This window comes from Heptranchias perlo, chromosome 25, assembly GCF_035084215.1.
Source record: "Heptranchias perlo isolate sHepPer1 chromosome 25, sHepPer1.hap1, whole genome shotgun sequence".
NCBI lineage: Eukaryota > Metazoa > Chordata > Chondrichthyes > Hexanchiformes > Hexanchidae > Heptranchias > Heptranchias perlo.
The window spans coordinates 32,808,426-32,829,368 of NC_090349.1; the positions used below are offsets into that span (position 1 = coordinate 32,808,426).

The 20,943-nt window shown below is 43.0% G+C and overlaps 1 protein-coding gene across 1 annotated transcript; it reads right to left on the reverse strand.

The window, feature by feature from the left end:
- Positions 1–2,332: 2,332 nt before the first annotated feature.
- LOC137342185 (uncharacterized) lies at positions 2,333–20,261 on the reverse strand. The gene is made up of 7 exons (XM_068005934.1): positions 19,924–20,261; positions 16,672–16,782; positions 14,091–14,246; positions 12,331–12,467; positions 6,532–6,682; positions 6,111–6,246; positions 2,333–4,918 (listed from the first exon to the last, which is right to left on the reverse strand). The coding sequence occupies exons 1-7, from the start codon at positions 20,245–20,247 to the stop codon at positions 4,818–4,820; spliced, it is 1,116 nt and encodes a 371-aa protein (XP_067862035.1). The 5' UTR covers positions 20,248–20,261; the 3' UTR covers positions 2,333–4,817.
- Between the last annotated feature and the right edge of the window lie 682 nt (positions 20,262–20,943).

Here is a 20,943-nt window from a genome sequence, read left to right on the forward strand (position 1 = left end):
CACAAGTGGCACACAGCCCAGTGGGAAAGAGACTGGAAGGGTTAGGTTGGGGCGATCATAGTGATGAACCTGCATCCTAACACTCCAAAGCACTGTATGCAGTCACCACATTTTTCTTTCTAAGAATCTGTTTTAAAAAAAACTCTGCTTCACATTTCATAATGCAGATATATCCAGTTGTCAAGCAGACGTTGTGCAATATTCTGCTACCTGTTTGCCTCGAGATTTTGAATGTATAATACATTAAGGAGAGGGTGGAGGCAGTTTTATTAAAACATCCAAAAATGCTGCCAACAGATTTTATTACCTTTTAGTTGATGCATCTGCCATAACCACAGATGATGGGCTGGGGGGGTCAGAATTCCAAAACTACACCGTTGCCTTTTAACCTTTAGACACTACAGCTATGCTCATCTTCCCTGTGATGGACGCAGTTTCTGCATTTTGAATGTGCAGATTTATGCCCAAATACACTGTGAGGCTTGTTTAATAACATAGAATTTTTACAGCTCAGAAACAGGCCATTCGGCCTGACAGGTCTATGCTGGTGTTTATGCTCCACACGAGCCTCCACCCACCTTATTTCATCGCATCCTATCAACATATCTTTTTTTATTTGATGGAGAAAAGGAACAGAAGAATATGTTGAATTATAGCAGGAACATATGGAAATATCATCAGAAGTGCTCATGCTATGAAAAAGCACTTTGTACTGCTCAGTCACACAGATAAATCAGCCACAGCCCCAACCTTCTGAGACCCACAGCTGACTAGCTGCAAATAAACAAAAAATACAGTTTCCAAATTCAATATTCAGAACTTTAAAAAAAGCTATAAAGCATGATCTATGGTAAATAATTTTTTTGCACTGAACAGCAAACACTGTCATAAATTGTGAAATTCATCCTGTTTTATTTGGACATAAAATACCTACGACTTAAAAAGATGACTGTTTCTCTGTAGTTCAAAAGGGTTTAGCCACCTTAATTCTTGTAAATTATTGTAAACAATTTTACAACACCAAGTTATAGTCCAACGATTTTATTTTTAATCCCACAAGCTTTCGGGGGCTTTCCCCTTCCACACCGCCTGAGGAAGGGGAAAGCCCCCGAAAGCTTGTGGGATTAAAAATAAAATCGTTGGACTATAACTTGGTGTTGTAAAATTGTTTACAATTGTTAACCCCAGTCCATCACCGGCATCTCCACATCTTGTAAATTAGACTGATTAGGTTAAAGTGCTTAGTATAATTATCAGGTCTGATGTTATGCAGGAGTTAATGGAATGTGGCTTTGTGAATTGGTCCCAGCCATTCCACTCAGACTTTAGAAATTGTTTATACGAATTAAAAAAGACTTGCATTTATGTAGCGTCTTTCACAACCTCAGGACGTCCCAAAGTGCTTTATGACCAATTAAATGCGTTTTTTTTTAAGTGTAGTTACTGTTGTAATGTAGAAATTGCATTGATCACTGTGTATCATCAAACTCAATGTCATTTTGTTATAATTACATATTAAAACTGGCTAACTGGTAAGCGTGAAAGTGACTGTCCCAAAACTACAAAGCGTTATTCCACTGAGTTTTTGTCTTGTTATATCTTTAAAGTTCAACCACTTTCCTTCTTAAGAGAAATTAATGAATAAAAGCTGGGTCTATTTGCAGAATCTGTAGTTCTTGCTGGATTCTGATGGTTGTTCGGTTTAAACAATTCTGTGAATCTGGTTTTTATATTCCTCATTAAACTTCCTACCTAAGGCTCCAGACAACATTTTGTTATCAAGGAGCACAAGAAGACTGGACTATATAATTCACTGTGCCAGTACTGAACACTTTTGTTTAATTCTAAGAGACTATTATAAACATTGGAAAGAGGCTAGCGAGAGCTGTGATTAATTGATATAAATCATAATTGTGTTATAAGCTAGTATTAGTCTAATTTGCCATATTTTATAACTAATTAAATTTATGTACAAAACTAGATATAGTTTCCACAGTCGAATCATTGGTCTGCATGAAAATTTCTCTCGATCCAAAGAGACAGAGAGTGTTGTGTGAGCCTATCCTTAATCCAATAGTACTACCACAATCGGGATAACTATTAATTCCCAGATCCATGGATGCTACAACAAAAGAAAGCATAGAAAGATTCATATTATAACAGGCTCAGTCCTCTTCCAAAAACTGTCGTTAGGTTGTTTAATGAGAAAATAGTGCTCAAAATCCAAAACCAGTACATTCAGCCCCTCGTGACACATTATTGAATCCAACCAAGTCATCATGTAAAGCCGACGCGAAGTGCAGAATACTAAATAACAGACAATTTAGCACAATTTAATAATCCCAATTTAAAAAAATATTTATTTTGTTTTACAATCTTTTGAAAACAGCAGTTTCATATCCATCTTTTGATGTCTATGAGAAATCACATAATGGATAAAACTTAGCTTGGCTCTATGTTTGGAATACATCATCAAAATTCAGCACAAAGGTCATCACTGGATTCTTTCATTCACAGGTTCATCCATAACAAGGTTCTGTTTAAGATCACCGTTCTGTGGTTTAATAGAGAGCTATCAGAACTCCTGCTGTGTTACAGGAGCTCTGATTAGATTGTTTGTGCAGGATGAGATCTAGGCTATTATCGCAACAAAAGGGTTCATTGCTGAGCAGCAAACTGTGTATCAAACTCAAGAGTCCAAAAGATTAACGTCCTCTTAGTCAGCGAGATGTTAAGTACGGCTGAACGCTCAGTCCATGGTTAACCTCTATTCCCAGATCACTCTTCCGGTGACTGAATCTCTCATCTTGCAACTGAAGCTCTGTCCCCAGATCCTCAATCTATGGCTGAATTCTTGTCCTTGATCTACCCTCCCACATCAAAGCCCTATTTCCTGGATCCACCTTACTTCTGAATACTCGTCAAGACAAGCAAAGGATGACAGAGGTGGGAGATAAAACATTAGTCTGCTTTGTACCTAGTGAACTTGTAGAACATTCTTAAGTCAGATCCAGTGCAGCTCTCCCTCGACTCAAAAACTTTCATCAAATTCATTTATCCAAAAGGCCCAGACAACTCGATGAAGCTGAACACTTCTAATTCTTTCCCGCAGAAATCAGCAGGCCTGTTCTTCAAGAGATCCTCCCTCGAAGATATCCGCAGTCCCCTTCCTCCTTCTCCCTCCTGCAGGGATTTGTAGCTGCCCTTCTCCTGGGATCGGCAGCTCATCTCCTCCCCTTATCCGTAATCCCCATCTCCTTCCTGCACACATTTGAAGCCCTTTTCCCTTCCGCCAAACAGAGACATACAGTTCTTTTCTTTCTCTTTCCTGCAGAGAACTGCAGTCCGCATTCTCCTTCTTGTAGAGGTCTGCAGTCATCTTCCTTCCTTTGCAGCCCTTCTCCATATCTGTACAAAAACATGCAGCTCTTTTTCTCCTTATTGCAGAGAACTGCAGCTCCCCCTTCACCTTCTCCCTGTAGACCTCCTCCTCCAGTCTCCAGGAAAGATGCACAGTTCTCCTCCTTCATCCTATGGAGATGTGCAGCCCTCCTCCTCCCTACTACAGAGATTAGCAGCCCTCCTCTTCTTCAGAGATCTGCAGCCCTCTGACTCCATTTAAAAACTAATCCATTTCCCCTGTGTTGTCCTCCTCCAGTCTGCCTTTGAGGCAGCAAGTTTTTTTTACTGCATTTTGATGTTTGTCGTCAGGAGGAAAGGACTTAATTTTCTCTTTCCAAATAAGTACTTAAGATATAAACAGTTGAAGCAATACATGCCGACGGAATATAGTTCATGTGCTGTTCTTCAACCAAACACAGGAACGGGATTAGGCAATTCAATCCCTTGAGCCTGTTTCGCAATTCTGTTAGATCACGGTTGATCTGTACCTCAACTCCATTTACCAGTCTTTGATCCATATCCCTTGATACCCTTACCGAACAAAAATCTATCGATCTCAATCTTGAAAATTTCAATTGGCCCAGCATCCGCAGCCTTTGGAGGGGGATGGAGGGTGGGGAGTTCCAGTTTTCCACTACCCTTTGCATGAAAAGTGCTTCCCGATACCACTCCTAAATGGCCTAGCTCTAATTTTAAGATTATGCCTTCTTGTTCTGGATTCCACCACCAGAAATAGTTTTTCTCTATCTACCCTATCAAATCCCTTTATCGTTTTAAACACTTCAGTTGGATCACCTCTCAACCTTCCAAACTCAAGGGAATACAAGTCAAGTTTACATAACCTGTCCTTATAATTTAACCCTCTAAGCCCCAATATCATTCTGGTGAATCTGTGTTATACCCCCTCCTAGGCCAATGTCCTTCCTGAGGTGCGGTGCCCAAAACTGAATGCCGTACTCCAAATGGGGTCTGATCAAAGCTCTGTACAACGGAAGCATCACTTCTTCTCTTGTGTATTCCAGCTCCCGTGAGATAAAGGCTCATTAGCCATATTGACTACTTTTTGTACCTGTGCACCAGCTTTTAGTGATAAAGGAAAATATCTAACCCATTGCAGCACCTGTTTTTTTCTATCCTCTGAATCAATTCAGGGTATGTCCTTGATGCTTACTTGAAGTCTAGATATCCCCTCCTCAACCAGCAGCCCAGCATTATGATAACGCTGTCCTTCCAGAAACCCCACAAAAATGAGGAATTAAAACACTCTGTAAACAGTGATACATCAGGGCAAATAAAATGAGACGATCCGACCCAGGCTCCAAAGATACAGCGCTAGCTCAGACCAGCTCGGCCACTGTCCAAATCCTAGATTCCCTGAAGCAGGATACTGTCTTGTGGAATCACTTCTGCCATCATTACCTGGGGTCTTGAAGCCAGTTTCCTGTTGCAGCAAGTCCAACGGCAGTGGAACTGAAAGGTCGATACTGCACCTCCCACATTTGAAGTGGTACAGCAACTGGGTGAGAAAAAAACACATTAAGAAACATTTAGTTAACCAAACACTCCATGAATGCTCCCCTTCTTTCTTTACCTTTCAATTTTCTCCCTTCCTTTCCTGAAGGCATCAGCCTGTGCTGGGCTACTGTTCCATAGCCTCCAGTACCATGATCTAATTGAATGCTGGAACAGGCTCGAGGGGCAGAATGGCCTACCCCTGTTCCTAAGTACCTCACCCAAGTGGTCATCCTTCATGTGTGAGCCTAATTAGTAACCGTTATCAGGCCATTCAAGCCTTAGGGACATCAGAGCCGCACTCCATCCTGTTCTCACCCCATGTCCACACGTGCGCTTTCCAGCAGAGATAGTAGGATAGCGATCACAAACGAGCTGATGTTTTCCTCCCCAGCTCAATAGCACGGAGGCCAATTGCATCGTGTCAACTGCTGCTCCAGCTAAGATCAGTTATCTCAACACAGATCAGAGATCAAACCTGGGACCGTCCTGGTCCGTAAGGCCCAGTTGTGCGCCAGGCAAGGGAACAGTTAATAACATTCACGAGTCAAGATTTATAAGTCCAATAAATCTTACAGTTGCAATCCTCCCATCAAATCATGTGTAGCTTTGCAACAGACTGATATTACCTCAGTCACACTACATGGCAGTAAATGGTAAAGTGTCAGATCAAAAAAATAAAAGTCTGAATTTCAGGGATTCATTTTTAAACTAAATATCCAAAATAAAAATGTAAATAAATAATGGAAGCTGTTGAATGTGAAAGTGGTATAAAAGATCCAAAACTGTAAGAGGAAGACTTGAGGGAGGGGGTTGTGAGGAGTTATATTATCTTCAGGCCCTGGGAAAGAATGAGTTTGAGTAGGAGATGCTGCAATGAGCCATGATCAACATACTGAATGGTTACTGGTGATGTTGCCATAAATAAATTTTTTGTTGTACCTGGTGATGACCTAAAGCTGCAGGTAATGGAAGGCTCACACTTAATGGAGCTTTAGGTCATCATCAGGTACACGCTGAAACTCATCTCGCCTTACTAGCAGACTCAAGAATTTGTTAGCAACATCTCCAATCAGTAAGGTAGCGTATTTTACTACCGGAACGTAACACTACACTTTTGTATTAGAAAGAATAGGAATCTGAACTATACATATAACAACACAAAACCACACTGTCTGCAGTGCTACTCTGCATACCTGTCTCTCCAGGTGAAAGTTGCAGGGTATAATGGGTACACAGGCCAGCACATATGTCCTTGGGTAAGAGCTGAACCTCAAAGACCCCCTGAAGTTGAGCGATCCACATCAGCAGGTCCCCGTCATGATCTCTCACCTGTGCAAAGAAATGACAAGGTTCTTAGCATTTCTGTCTCAGCTTACAGTTCATCCACATGGCTGCTCTAGTTGCCAAAATGACTGAGCTCAGAAACTACCATTATCAAAGAAATAAACCAGCCTGTGACCATCTAACTAAGATCCAGAAATAGTTACAGAAGTGTCTGAGCAGATCCCATCCAGAAACAAAACATATAAAAGGGGTGAGAAAGTTTCAGGCCCATCAATGCTCGTGCAACCACTCATTCACATCCTTGTCCAACAAAAGCAAACATCGTTTTACCTTTATAAATGTGTCCTCTGTCCCGCCACCCTCTCCTCGCGATGCCATCAGCAACCAGTTGGACTCTGCCAATTCCACTACAGGAGGGAGGAAGTAGGGTCGCTGATAAAATGCACGGATCACCTTCGCCGCTGCTTTGTTGCAATTCTTCCTGTGTAGAAATAACTGTCTTATCTAAGGTCACCATTCAATGGTTAAACATCGTGGCTGAAACTAGCTCCAACAGCCTCAGCTCAGCCCACACGAATCACAAGTCTGCAACACCATCTGGTGTGAAATTCATCCTCAATCCGAGCCAGTTCACCGTACCGTTTAAGTCCAGTCAATCTGCCAATTCAAGGGAGATCGCCGCTGTTTCACAGAGTAAAAGGGGAATACAAAAACCAAAACATGTATAATGCACAATTATACATTGTATAATGGACAGCATTCATGTGAAACACAATGTGAAGAGAGACATGGCCCTAGAGTGGGTAATATACCTCAATAGAGGAGTGGTCTATCTGCAAAAATAGTAACTTACAAGGAGAAGATTGCCATCGGCAGGGCATGTGTTGTGTGGATGAAGATTGGGACCCCTCAGAAGATGACGGATCGAGCAGCAGCTGACAAATAACAATGTGGAAAGCCAAACTGAGATGGTGGGACTGTGACTAACAGACGTTAATGGAAGATTTGTAGGAGCTGGCAGAGCGTAGTGTAGAGTGGCAGAGTCTCAAGATATCCGAGGGAAGTCTGGTTATGATAACTGATAACTCAAAGAGCCAATTAGCAATCACCTAAGTGTGTGTATATGTTAGGAATGAATCAGATGGCAGAGGGTTAAAAACTCCATTTTATTTGCTATTTGGGCATTCTTTAAAAAATAACCCATGGTTTAAATAATACTGCTACTAATGTTAAGCAAATGGCCAAACCTTATGGACCCAATCAAAAAGTACTTTCTGTACGTGTTTGCAATAACACCGGTGTATAAACTGGTGTTAAATCCTGAGGACAAAATTCCTGGATAATAACATGAATAGATAAATTGCTTAACAGCACTGATAAAACGGAAATGCTACTATTAAAGATTCTCTGTTGCATGCACTAAAGAGATATTGAACACTCAATCTTGGGAGACAAATTGCCATGTCAATTCATGATTGACTAACTTGATTGAGTTCTTTGATGAAGTAATGGAGAGAGTTGATGAGGGTAGTGCGGTTGCTGTTATGTATATGGACTTCCAAAAGGCATTTGATAAAGTACCACATGATAGACTCGTAAGCAAAATTAAACTCCATGGGATTGAAGGGACAGTGGCAGCGTGGATACAAAATTGGCTAAGGGACAGAAAGCAGAGTAGTGGTGAACGGTTGTATTTCAGACTGGAGGGAAATACACAGTGGTGTTCCCCAGGGGTCAGTATTAGGATCACTGCTCTTTTTGATATATATTAATGACCTGGACTTGGGTATAGAGGGCATCATTTCAAAGTTTGAGATGACACAAAACTCGGAAACGTAGTAAACAATGTGGAGGATAATAACAGACTTCAGGAGGACATAGACAGAGTGGTGAAAGGGGCAGACATATGGCAAATGAAATTTAACGCAGAGAAGTGTGAAGTGATACATTTTGGTAGGAAGAATGAGAAGAGGCAATATAAACTAAATGGTACAATTTTAAATGGATGCAGAAACATAGAGATCTGGGGTGCACATACACAAATCTTCGAAGGTGGCAGGACAAGTTGAGAAGGCTGCTAAAAAGCATATGGGATCTTGGGTTTTATTAATAGAGGCATAGAATACAAAAGCAAGGAAGTTATGCTAAACCTTTATAAAATACTAGTTAGGCCTCAGCTTGAGTATAATGTTCAATTCTGGGCACCACACTTTGGGAAGGATGTCAAGGCCTTAGAGAGGGTATAGAAGAGATTTACTAGAATGGTACCAGGGATGAGGGACTTCAGTTACGTGGACAGATTGGAGAAGCTGGAGTTATTCTCCTTAGAACAGAGAAGGTTAAAGGAAGATTTGATAGAGGTGTTCAAATCATGAACTGTTTTGATAGTTTTTCCTTATTTACTCTATTTCCAGTGGCAGAGAGGTTGGTAACCTGAGGACATAGATTTTAAGGTGATTAGCAAAACAGACAGAGGCGACACGAGGAAACATTTTTTTAATGCAGTGAGTTGTTATGATCTGGAAAGCACTGCCTGAAAGGATGGTGGAAGCAGATTCAATAGTAACGTTCAAAAGAGAATTGGATAAATACTTGAAGGGAGAAAATTTGCAGGGCTATGGGGAAAGAGCATGGGAATGAGACTAATTGGATAGCTCTTTCAAAGAGCCGGCACAGGCACGATGGGCTGAATGGCTATCTCTTGTGCTGTACCTACTATGATTAAGAGCCTTCTTAACCGTATAGGGATATGTTGAAGTAATAAATTGCTTCCTCCACTACCACCACTCCCCCACCCCCCCAAAGAGGATTGCCAACTTTAGCGGAGTGTAAAGACACAACTGAAAAGTTATGAGTTAGCAGAGTCAAGAAATTTGGAGCGAAAACTACATTACAAGGCTGTAAAGTTTGTAATGGATTGTTTAAAACGAAAATCACTCCAATCCTGATGAAGAAATGATGGACAGGAGAGACTCCAGAAATGTTTTTTGATGTTCACAAATAATAGAGGCAACTTTATCCAAGTTTTTCAGAAGCAAGAGGCAATGAAAAACTGAAGGGAACCATAAATAGAACAGTTTCAGAAACAGGAAGACGTTTCGGCAGGAGATGAAATTAGAAGTTAAGAGCTCAGTTCAGTTCAGTTCAGAGAGAAGTTCAGCAGCTGTTATGGCAAATTAACTCAGTAATGTAAGTTCTCAAAGTGTAAGAAATAGAGTAACAGTCAAATGAACCAGGAATGAGAAATAACTATGGAAGACTCGCTCTGCATTCTGCTGTTTGTGGCATTTAGGCACAAAAGGCACAATGCAGAGTTATGGAACTAGCTCATCACAGACTTAAGGGGAGGAACCTCATCTCAGTACATCAACTATTAAATGGTATAAAGTAAATCCAGAGTATTACTTAAAGATCATCCAAATCCTCACATTCAAATCCCTCCACAGCCTTGCCTCACCCAATCTCTGTGATCTCCCCCAGCTTTATAAACCATCCCCTCCCCCCTTCAGTCCTCTGACTGGCCTTTTGTGCACGTCCCACCCTTCGCCTACCATTGGTGGCAGAGTCCTCAGCTGCCTTGGCCCCACACTCTGAGCGCCCTCTCTAAATCCTTTACGTCTCCACTTCTCTCTCTTCCTATAAAAGCCTTCTCAAGACCCATCTATTCGACCTTGGTTTTGATCACCTGCCCCCCCCCAACCCCGAACCTCTCCCTCTATTCCTTGGCATCCGTTCAGCTGTCTATTTTCATTGTGAAGTGCCTTGGAACATTTTGTTTATGTAAAAGGTGTTATATAAATGCAAAGTGTTATTATTGTTGTACCACACCAGGCCACAAGGACAAAAAGGACATAAATTTAATTATGTCAAGGTATTAGGAAAATGTCCTTACTCAAAAGAGTGATTATTGTTTGGAATAATCTTCCAGATAAGGTGGTTGGATTCTAAGCTAGGTTGGTTAGGAATACCAGAGGGATGAGCATCAATGGATCTAATGGGCTTTTCTCATTCTTGACTACTTATGAGACTTTTATACCATCAGACTTGGCTGGATTTGAACTTGGACAGAGTGGAACACCCAGTTCCCCCCTCCGACCCCCCCACCCCCTCTCCCTCAACCCCCCCGTTCACTTTTTTATTTGGTGATCTCAAAATACATATTAATGTGGTGGGGAAACTAAAAAGTATTTTCATCCAGCTTTCACACACTGATAGACAGTAAAAAGATTGCTCACATTAATGCAGTAGAGGTAATATATATGGATTTTCAAAAGGCCTTCGATAAGGTACCGCATAGTAGACACATTAATAAGGTCAGAGAATGTGGAGTCAGGGGACAAGTAGCAGAATGGATAGCAGGCTGGCTACAAAACAGAAAACAGAGAGTAGGGGTTAGAGGTAGTTACTCAGACTGGCAAAAGGTGGGAAGTGGTGTTCCACAAGGATCGGTGGTGGGACCCCTGTTGCTCACCATTTACATAAACGATTTAGACTCGGAAGTACAATTTCAAAAATTTGCGGATGACACCAAATTGTGGGGGGGGGGGGGGGGGGGGGTATAGTTAATACCAAGGAGGACTGTGACAAAATACAGGAAGACATTAATAAACTTGCAGAATGGGCATGTATATGGCAAATTAATTTCAATATAGATAAGTGTAAGGTATTACATTTTGGTAGGAAGAATAAGGGGGCCACATACTACTTGGATAATAAGAGTCTAAATGAGGTAGAGGAGCAGGGGGATCTGGGGTTACAGATACACAAATCACTAAAAGTAGCAGCACAAGTTAATAAAGCCATAAAAAAGCAAACCAAGCACTGGGGTTCATGTCCAGAGGGATAGAATTGAAAAGCAGGGAAGTTATGTTAAACTTGTTTAGAACCTTGGTTAGACCACATTTGGAGTACTGTGAACAGTTCTGGTCTCCATATTTTACAATGGATATAGAGGCACTGGAGAAGGTGCGAAAAAGATTTACTAGGGTGATAACAGAACTGAAAGGTTATACCTATTAGGAAAGATTGAGCAGGCTGGGGCTCTTTTCTCTAGAAATAAGACTGAGAGGTGACCTGATGGAGGTCTTTAAGATTATGAAAGGGTTTGATAGGGTAGACGTAGAGAAGATATTTCCATTTGCAGGGGAGACCAGAACTAGAGGCCATAAATCTTAGATAGTCACTAATAAATCCAATAGGGAATTCAGGAGAAACTTCTTTACCCAGAGAGTGGTAAGAACGTGAAACTCGCTACCACAAGGAGTAGTTGAGGAAACAAGCATAGATGCATTTAAGGGGAAGCTAGATAAACACGAAGGAGCAAGGAATAGAAGGATCTGCTGATAGGTTTAGATGAAGTAGGGAGGGAGGAGGCTCACGTGGAACATAAACACCAGCATGGACTTTTTGGGCTGAATGGCCTGTTTCTGTGCTGTACATTCTATGTAAGTCAGAGGATTCAGTTTTCCAACAGGACCATTATACCATGTAATGCACAATGTACAATATAAGTAGCAGATTGTTTGTATTTTGATAACCTTCCCGAAAAGCACAAAGGGACAGTCTTGAGGAAAGATGTCTGCTGCTAAAGTGGAACGGTGTCTAATTTAAGTCAACAAAATGTAACTGCACAATTTTTCTACCTGCTTAACCATTCCCTATGGAGAATGCACATCCCAAGGCACCGAAAGGCTATTTGCTATTATTCAGGAATGTTTGTGAAAAAAAAACTGAAGCAGCAGTTTCATTTCTCCTCCTCCTCCTCCTCCTCCTTAGACTGATCAGAAGGGAACAATTCATTAGCCTCATGATGCTTTAGATTGTCAGCTGCTTTTAAATCCCCCATGCCACCCTTTGGGGAACGTCAGGTTATCAAGGTACGAAGAAATCAGCACAAAATTAATTTTTTAATGTTACTTGTTTATTGGAAGATTCTCTAACTGTTTGATGTGATTTGTTGCCATGAGCAAGTATAACATGTAGTTTGTGTGACACCTTCAAATGTGTTGGATGCAAAATTTTAAAAGACAAGCATTTCTGTGTGGCGTTGAGTTTTGATGAAATTGTGGCAAAGGTTTAGGAGAATCTAACACTGCATTTACCAATTATTGCAGAAGCCCTATGTCTTACCACTGAATCGCCCACTGGGCAGGCCTCTGTTGATGAACCTTTTCTAAGAAGGCACCAGGGCTGTTTTCCAGCGAGTGAAGGGAGTCCCAATAACTGCACACCACTGTGTTCTGCAGCACTGGATGACCATTGTACAACTGAAAAAGAGACAGCAATTTCCTCAGGAACTTGTACCATATGCCCAAGTCTTAATGTTACCTGTCGGCTCCCCACCTTCCCAATTTCATTGTTACCCATTTCACCAGCTTCCCCCTCATGCCATGAACTGCGGTATCCATCTCTTCTTTCACCCCCCCCTCCACCCACCACATGCGCTCATCCCACCCCATCTAGTCTCCTCCCGCTGGAACCAACGCGCACCAATTTCACATTTCCAACTGTGATGATTGGACTGCCCATGCTGGACCAATAGGAGTCACTATCACTGCAAGGTGAGATTTGGGTTTGTTGCTCCTTCACCTCACCCCTCCTACCCAGGTGGGGCACCTCACAGCCTGGTGAGAAAACAACATGAGCACTGAGATCAATTCAAATATCAAACAGATTTCAAGCTCATAACCTCAAAGTTCACAAGAGACGGCTTTAGCCCCTGCATCTACCAGAGTTAACAACTGAAGGCATCAACCTCCACATCAACCACAAGGTTCACAAGTTTGGACATTAACTGTTTTTGATTCCCCTCACCTCAGGAAGGACACTGTGACTCTGGAGCAAGTGCTGAGAAGGATTTACACTGATGGCATCTAGTAGAGCCAGCCACACAATCTGAGGAAGCAGGGGGTGAGTTTGGAGATCTAGAAGTTTTACTTTTCCCAGAGGGTGACTGACCAGTGGAACAGGATTCCAGAAATGGTGGAGAGTGGAGGAGACTGATTCTTTACAGTTCCTCAGGAAGGCATTAGATGGATTTCTGGAGAATGAGGTGACCATAACATATGGAAAGTAACGGTAAATTATCCTGGGAAATAATATGTTGATCTGCGACCTCCTCTGCTTGCCTGATCGCCCATGTGGGTCAGAAAGTAATTCTTCACTGAGAGTTCCTGAATTGGCTACAAGTCCCTCTTTTTTTGCCTTGCCTGGGGTGGGGGGGGGGGGGGGGTGGGGGGAAAGAGATGATATTTGGCGCATGGGCATGAAATCAGCTGAAGGATGGCACGTTTGGGCCTTCTGGCCTTTTCTCATCCTGGATATAAGCCTAAACAAACCCTTGCATCTACTATCTAGTCAACAGATGAACACATTAATCCTGCATGTGCGGATGTGTTAACGTCCTTGTTTGTTAACTGTAGATGTAGGGGTTAAGACCCAAACTTGTGAACACAAAGTCTGGGAGCTCCAGCAGTAAATCAGGACTCCTGGCTAGAGGTTTCTGGGACGGAGCACGGTGCAGCACAAGACCTCATTATAGAGCACTCATTGTCAAATACAACAATAAAACATTTTTCAGGAGGCAACTGACCCACCTGGAGACTACAGTTTGAATCTTAGTCAGGCACTAGCCCAGTAGTTATAACTTCAGCTGACCATGATGCAGTATTACTGGTGATTGTGGAGTAGCCCCTGTGCCCACAGTACATTGTGTAATGGTCCACTCTATTGATTCATGAAGTAAGAAAGAAAGAAACTTGCATTTCTATAGTGCCTTTCACAACCTTGGGACATCTCAAAGGGCTTTACAGCCAATAAAATACTTGTGAAGTGTTGTCACTGTTGTAATGTTGGAAAGAGGTAAACAAAAAAACTCCTTATTCACTGACCTGGGTTAGGAATGGCACGGTAAACTCAGTCTGTGCAACCCACTGTTCTGTCCCATCTGTTATTATGAGGGGCAGGTTCTGACGCAGGTAATTCTGGAGAACAATTTTTGGATCCGCTCTGTGCAGAGATTCCACTGTTGGGTATCTTCGGCATACCTAAACAAATAGATACACAAACACATAAGGCTTCAAAAAAAAAATCTGAAACAACTTAAAGCAGGAGGGCAAATAATTCCCCAAGATCAGGCCAGATACTTACTGCTTAAAACAAACAACTTTCTTCTACAATGGTTTTTTTTCAAATGTCCTCCAAAAGCACCAAACCTCATCACAGTATGGTTCACAGATGATGGGCGTCCTCCAAGTAGCCACTATCCATGCATGAGCCTAGGCAGTCTATGCAATTATAGGGCTCAGCACTGTCCTGACCAAATGTCGACACATGCACACTTTCCAGCATGGGTCATTGGATAGTGACCAGGAGTTGAAACGCTGATTCTGCAACGGTCCCAGTGGACTGGAAGGTAGCAAATATAACCCCGCTATTCAAGAAGGGAGGGAGAGAGAAAACAGAGAACTACAGGCCAGTTAGCCTGACATCGGTCGTTGGGAAAATGCTGGAATCCCTATTAAGGAAATGGTAACAAGGCACTTAGAAAACCATAATATGATTAGGCAGAATCAACATGGTTTTATGAAAGGGAAATCGTGTTTGACAAATTTATTAGAGTTTTTCGAGGATGTAAGTAGCAGGGTAGATAAAGCGGAACCAATGGATATAGTATATTTGGATTTTCAAAAGGCATTTGATAAGATGCCACATAAAAGGTTGTTAAGCAAGAGAAGGGCTCAAGGGGTTGGGGGTAATATATCAGCATGGATAGAGGATTAGTTAACGGACAGAAAACAGAGAGTAGGGATGAACAGGTCATTCTCAGGTTGGCGGGCTGTAACTAGTGGGGTGCCGCAAGGATTGGTGCTTGGGCCTCAGCTATTTACAATCTATATTAACGATTTAGAAGAAGGGACAGAGTGTATCCAAGTTTGCTGATGATACAAAGCTAGGTGGGAAAGTAAGCTGTGAGGAGGACACAAAGTCTGCAAAGGGATATAGACAGATTAAGTGAACGCGCAAGAAGGTGGCAGATGGAGTATTATGTGAGGAAATGTGAGGTTAGTCACTTTGGTAGGAAAAATAGAAAAACAGAATATTTTTTTAAATGGTGAGAAACTATTAAATGTTGGTCTTGAGAGAGACTTGGGTGTCCTCGTACAAGAAACACAAAAGGTTAGTATGCAGGCACTGCAGGCAATTAGGAAAGCAAATGGCATGTTGGCCTTTATTGCAAGGGGGTTGGAGTACAAGAGTAAGGAAGTCTTACTACAGTTGTACATGGCTTTAATGAGACCTCACCTGTACTGCATACAGTTTTGGTCTCCTTATCTAAGGAAGGATATACTTGCCTTGAAGGCGGTGCAACGAAGGTTCACTAGATTAATTCCTGGGATGAGAGGGTTGTCCTGTGAAGAGAGGTTGAGTAGAATGGGCCTATACCCTTTGGAGTTTAGAAGAATGAGAGGTGATCTCATTGAAACATACAAGATAATGAGGGGGCTTGACAGGGTAGATCCTGAGAGATTGTTTCCCATGGCTGGAGAGTCGAGAACCAGGGGGCATAGTCACAGGATAAGAGGTCGGTCATTCAAGACTGAGATGAGGAGGAATTTCTTCACTCAGACGGTTGTGAATCTTTGGAATTCTCTACCTCAGAGGGGTGTGGATGCTGAGTCATTGAATATATTCAAGGCTGAGATGGATAGAATTTTGGACTCTAGGGGAATCAAGGGATATGGGGATCGGGCAGGAAAGTGGAGTTGAGGTCAAAGATCAGCCATGATCTGATTGAATGGCGGAGCAGGCTCGAGGGGCCATTTGGCCTACTCCTGCTCCTATTTCTTATGTTCTTATGATTTTTCCTTTTCCTAGTACAAGGGCACTAAGGCCAATTATATTGCCCTAACTCCCACCCTGGCTGAGATGAGCTAACTCAGCAAAGACTGAGTACTAAACCCAGGACCTTTTTGGTCTGTACAGCACACTTGTACACCAAGCAGAATCTTTACCCACCGAGCCATCAGGAAAGCTCCTAGTCTCCAAACATTATAATGACTTAGAAATATTTTACCACAGATTAAATAAATCAAATTATCATTTGTATTTTGCTGCAATGGTGATTTAATCACCAATATAAGCATAGGTCAAAAGGACTTTGTGTTCTTCATTTTCTACTTGCACAATGTGTCTCTGCATCAACATAGTACATCTCCATTTGGAGCATGAGACAGTCCAGTAGGCAGACATTGTTTGAGAAATGACGGAAGAGACCCCAATATTATTCAATCCCATCCCTTGATAGCTTGACCACAATGGTGAAACTTGGCCTCAAGGGGGAATCCTAGTGACAGTGTCATTTGAGGTATGAATAAGATCTGAACTCTCTCAGTGGAGGTCCCACTCCAACTTTATAAGGATCTCAAGGCATAATTTTAGAAATTCTTGTCACATTGCTTCAGATCTCACATTGATGCAGTCTGTGAGCTGCAAGGATTCAAGGCCTCTCTCAAAGTAATAAGGATTCCCAATCAGGCAGTCAGAGTTGGAGTACAATGTCCAGTCCCAGTAAGGTAGCATCTAAAGACAAGAAGAAAAGTGTTTGCATTAGAAATTCTCCATCATTCAAACTTGCTCCCTCCCCAACTATTTTTCTTCTCAAATTAGGTGAATGGGATTCACAGAGTAACAGGAACCTAGGTCTGAGGTGGAAAACACAATACTTGCACTGCCCTTGACCTGGAGCCAGGATCCCCGATACCATCATTTGCCTAGGCCATGGACCAGGATCCAAATACCACCTCCAGCGTAGGCCTGGAGCCAGGATCCCTGATATCAACACTGGCCAGGGCCTGAAGTTGGGATCTCTGATGCCAGCACCAGCCTCGGCTTGGAACCAGGATGTGTTATTACTGAACCTGCAACTGAAATCACCGATATCGCATGAGTGGGGTCTGGATCCCCATTAACAGCATCAATTTAAGCCTGGATGTCTGAACCAGACCGAGCCTAAGTCAGGGGCTGAAATCTCTGATACCGACATGGATGTAAATCTGGTGCCAACATCCCCGACACCAGCATCCAGCCAAGGATCAGTCTATGTGGGCCTGAATCCCTGATACCAGTACCTGTCTAGGTTTGTGGCTGAAATCCCTGTTACTAGCACCACCCTCAGCCTAAAATCCCTAATAACAAAACTGATGTGTAGCTTGTAACTGAGCTATCTATATAGTCCCCCCCCCTTTAAATTCTGGCCAATATTCTCAGCATTGGTTTAAGAAAGAGTAATTTTAAAATGATTTTATAAAACCACAGACACACAATCCCAATATTGTGACAACAGACTCATCTCAAACAATGAGTCATAGAGTCATAGAGTTATACAGCAAGGATAGAGGCCCTTCGGCCCATCGTGTCCGCACCGGCCATCAAGCCCTGTCTACTCTAATCCCATATTCCAGCATTTGGTCCGTAGCCTTGTATGCTATGGCATTTCAAGTGCTCATCCAAATGCTTCTTGAATGTTGTGAGGGTTCCTGCCTCCACAACCCTTTCAGGCAGTGAGTTCCAGACTCCAACCACCCTCTGGGTGAAAAAGTTCTTTCTCAAATCCCCTCTAAACCTCCCGCCTTTTACTTTGAATCTATGTCCCCTTGTTATAGAACACTCAACGAAGGGAAAAAGCTCCTTAGTATCCATCCTATCTGTGCCCCTCATAATTTTGTACACCTCAATCATGTCCCCCCTCAGCCTCCTCTGCTCCAAGGAAAACAAACCCAATCTTCCCAGTCTCTCTTCATAGCTGAAGCGCTCCAGCCCTGGTAACATCCTGGTGAATCTCCTCTGCACCCTCTCCAAAGCGATCACATCCTTCCTGTAGTGTGGCGACCAGAACTGCACACAGTACTCCAGCTGTGGCCTAACCAGTGTTTTATACAGCTCCATCATAACCTCCTTGCTCTTATATTCTATGCCTCGGCTAATAAAGGCAAGTATCCCATATGCCTTCTTTACCACCTATCTACCTGTTCCGCCGCCTTCAGGGATCTGTGAACTTGCACACCAAGATCCCTCTGACCCTCTGTCTTGCCTAGGGTCCTCCCATTCATTGTGTATTCCCTTGCCTTGTTAGTCCCTCCAAAGTGCATCACCTCGCACTTTTCCGGGTTAAATTCCATTTGCCACTGTTCCGCCCATCTGACCAACCCATCTATATCGTCCTGCAGACTGAGGCTATCCTCCTCGCTATTTACCACCCTACCAATTTTTGTATCATCAGCGAACTTACTGATCATACCTTTTACATTCATATCCAAGTCATTAATGTAGACCACAAACAGCAAGGGACCCAGCACCGATCCCTGTGGTACCCCACTGGCCACAGGCTTCCAGTCACAAAAACAACCTTCGACCATCACCCTCTGCCTTCTGCCACTAAGCCAGTTTTGTATCCAAAGTGCCAAGGCACCCTGGATTCCATGGGCTCGTACCTTCTTGACCAGTCTCCTGTGGGGGACTTTATCGAAGGCCTTACTGAAATCCATGTATACCACATCCACTGCGTTACCCTCATCCACACGCCTAGTCACCCCCTCAAAAAATTCAATCAAATTAGTCAGACATGATCTTCCCTTGACAAAGCCATGTTGACTATCCCTGATTAATCCTTGCTTCTCCAAGTGGAGACTAATTTTGTCCTTCAGAATTTTTTCCAATAATTTTCCTACCACTGATGTTAGGCTCACTGGCCTGTAGTTCCCGGGTTTTTCCTTACTCCCCTTCTTGATAAGTCGAGGTCTGTGATCACCTGCAATCAGTGGCTTCAGTCAGGGCATTGGGTCCACTTTAGCTACTCTGGGTAAGTTGCTAAATGACACAATGCCCTAGTTGGTTATGGATATGATAGCTGGGTACAGAGTCCTGATTAGTGATATCCTGAATCCAGTGAATAGAGTAACAAGACATTTTGTTTCTGCAAATTAATCATGCACATTGTACAGACTGAACCTATAACCTTCTTGATCTATTTGATCTACAGCTCACCAGCTGACACACATATCCCCTAAGCTAAGCAGAGAAAGCTTTAGCAGTTGTCAGATCCACCTGCTTATCCTAGTAGATCAAAAGTCCAGGTAAAAAAGAAAAAAGAACTGCAAATTTGAAATAAAAATAGAAAATGTTGGAAGTATACAGCTAATCAGACAGACTATATAATTCAAACAGACCAGTATCTTGTAACATTTGTTTTATAACCCCAAAACCTGTCTTCACTTTAAACTGAGGCCCCAAACCAATTGGGAGTCCTGGCCAGTTAATGGCCACGTGGATCCAATGTTTAAATTCTCGACATCTCAAAGACAAAAAATGAACAATTTTTTCCCCCCATTTTTGAAATTCTAAAGTTGTTCAGTAGATGCCACACAGCAGCAAGGGTAGGTAGAGGGGAAAACCACACAATAGAAATGCATTTCCCCTTAAGGGAAGTTAACTATCCTCAAGTTCAAAGTAGAACAAGTTAGTAGGGTTAGAGGGGCGAATGGAACAGTGGGTCAGACCAGTGCGGGACCAGCTGCTGCTACCCCAGTGTGTGCGGGGTCCAGATCAGTTGTGTTGAGGATCTTCTGCCCCTCAGATCAACTCTGGCCCAATTGCAATAAATATTTGTTTTAAAAGTATTTTGAGTGCCATCCTTTGTGAAATGAGGGCGAAGCGCTTACCGACCTGAATGAGCAAAGCCCGGCCACAGAAGCTCAGGAAACCGGCGCAGGAGCGGCTGCAGAGAGCGAGGCAGCCGAGCAAGAGGAGGACGCCGGCGGCGATCGCAATCCTGCCGCTGCCGCGGCCGCCTCCACCGCGACCCGGGGAGCCTGTCGGAGGAGCCCCGCAACGAAGCAACGGCTCTAGCACCCGGCACCATTCGGATTCGGAGCCGGGGAGAAGCCGCCGCCGGTGCAGCCTCTCGAACTCGCCGTCAAAGTAGGAGAGCTTGCGAGAGAAGGGCAGGGACCGCGGCCCCGAACAGCCTCTTCCCCGCCGACCCACCATCGCTGCTTCTCTTCCTCCTTGTGGTGGATTTTGCCAAGATCCCCAGAAGGCGATCAGAAGGCAGTGTCTTAAAGCGGTAGCGACACCTCGTCTGTCACCAAAAATATTTACCTGAGGAAGGAGGAAGCCTCCGAAAGCTTGTGAATTTAAAATAAAATTGCTGGACTATAACTTGGTGTTGTAAAATTGTTTACAATTGTCAACCCCAGTCCATCACCGGCATCTCCACACCAAAAATAATGCAGAGGCAGGAAAATGTAAAGAGCAATACTTTGCTGGCTGAATGTGGTGCTTCCCTTATTAGATGTGATAATAACAACTTGCATTTATATAGCGCCTTTAACAGTAAAACGTCCTTAGGTGCTTCACAGAAGCTATTATCAAACAAAATTTGACACCAAGCCATATGAAAAGATATTAGGACAGGTGACCAAAAGCTTGGTCAAAGAGGTAGGTTTTAAAGAGCGTCTTAAAGGAGAGAGAGATGGAGAGGTTTAGCGAGGGAATTCCAGATCTTAGGGCCCAGGCAGCTGAAGGCACGGACGCCAATGGTGGAGCGATGAAAACTGGGGATGCGCAAGAGGCGAAAATTGGAGGAGTACAGAGATCTCGGAGGTTGCAGGGCTGGAAGGGGTTACAGAGCTAGGGACCCTGGAGGGATTCGAGAACAAGTATGAGAAGTTTAATATTACAAGA

What these genes read in the sequence shown, in the direction of transcription:
- LOC137342185 (XM_068005934.1), bottom strand. Translation starts at nt 20,247, where the DNA reads ATGGTGGGTCGGCGGGGAAGAGGCTGTTCGGGGCCGCGGTCCCTGCCC. An exon ending in GCCCAGTGGGCGATTCAGTG is followed by an intron (nt 6,683 to 12,330) that starts GTAAGACATAGG and finishes ATTTCTACACAG; the next exon opens with GAAGAATTGCAACAAAGCAG. An exon ending in ACTTTCACCTGGAGAGACAG is followed by an intron (nt 4,919 to 6,110) that starts GTATGCAGAGTA and finishes TTTCTCACCCAG; the next exon opens with TTGCTGTACCACTTCAAATG.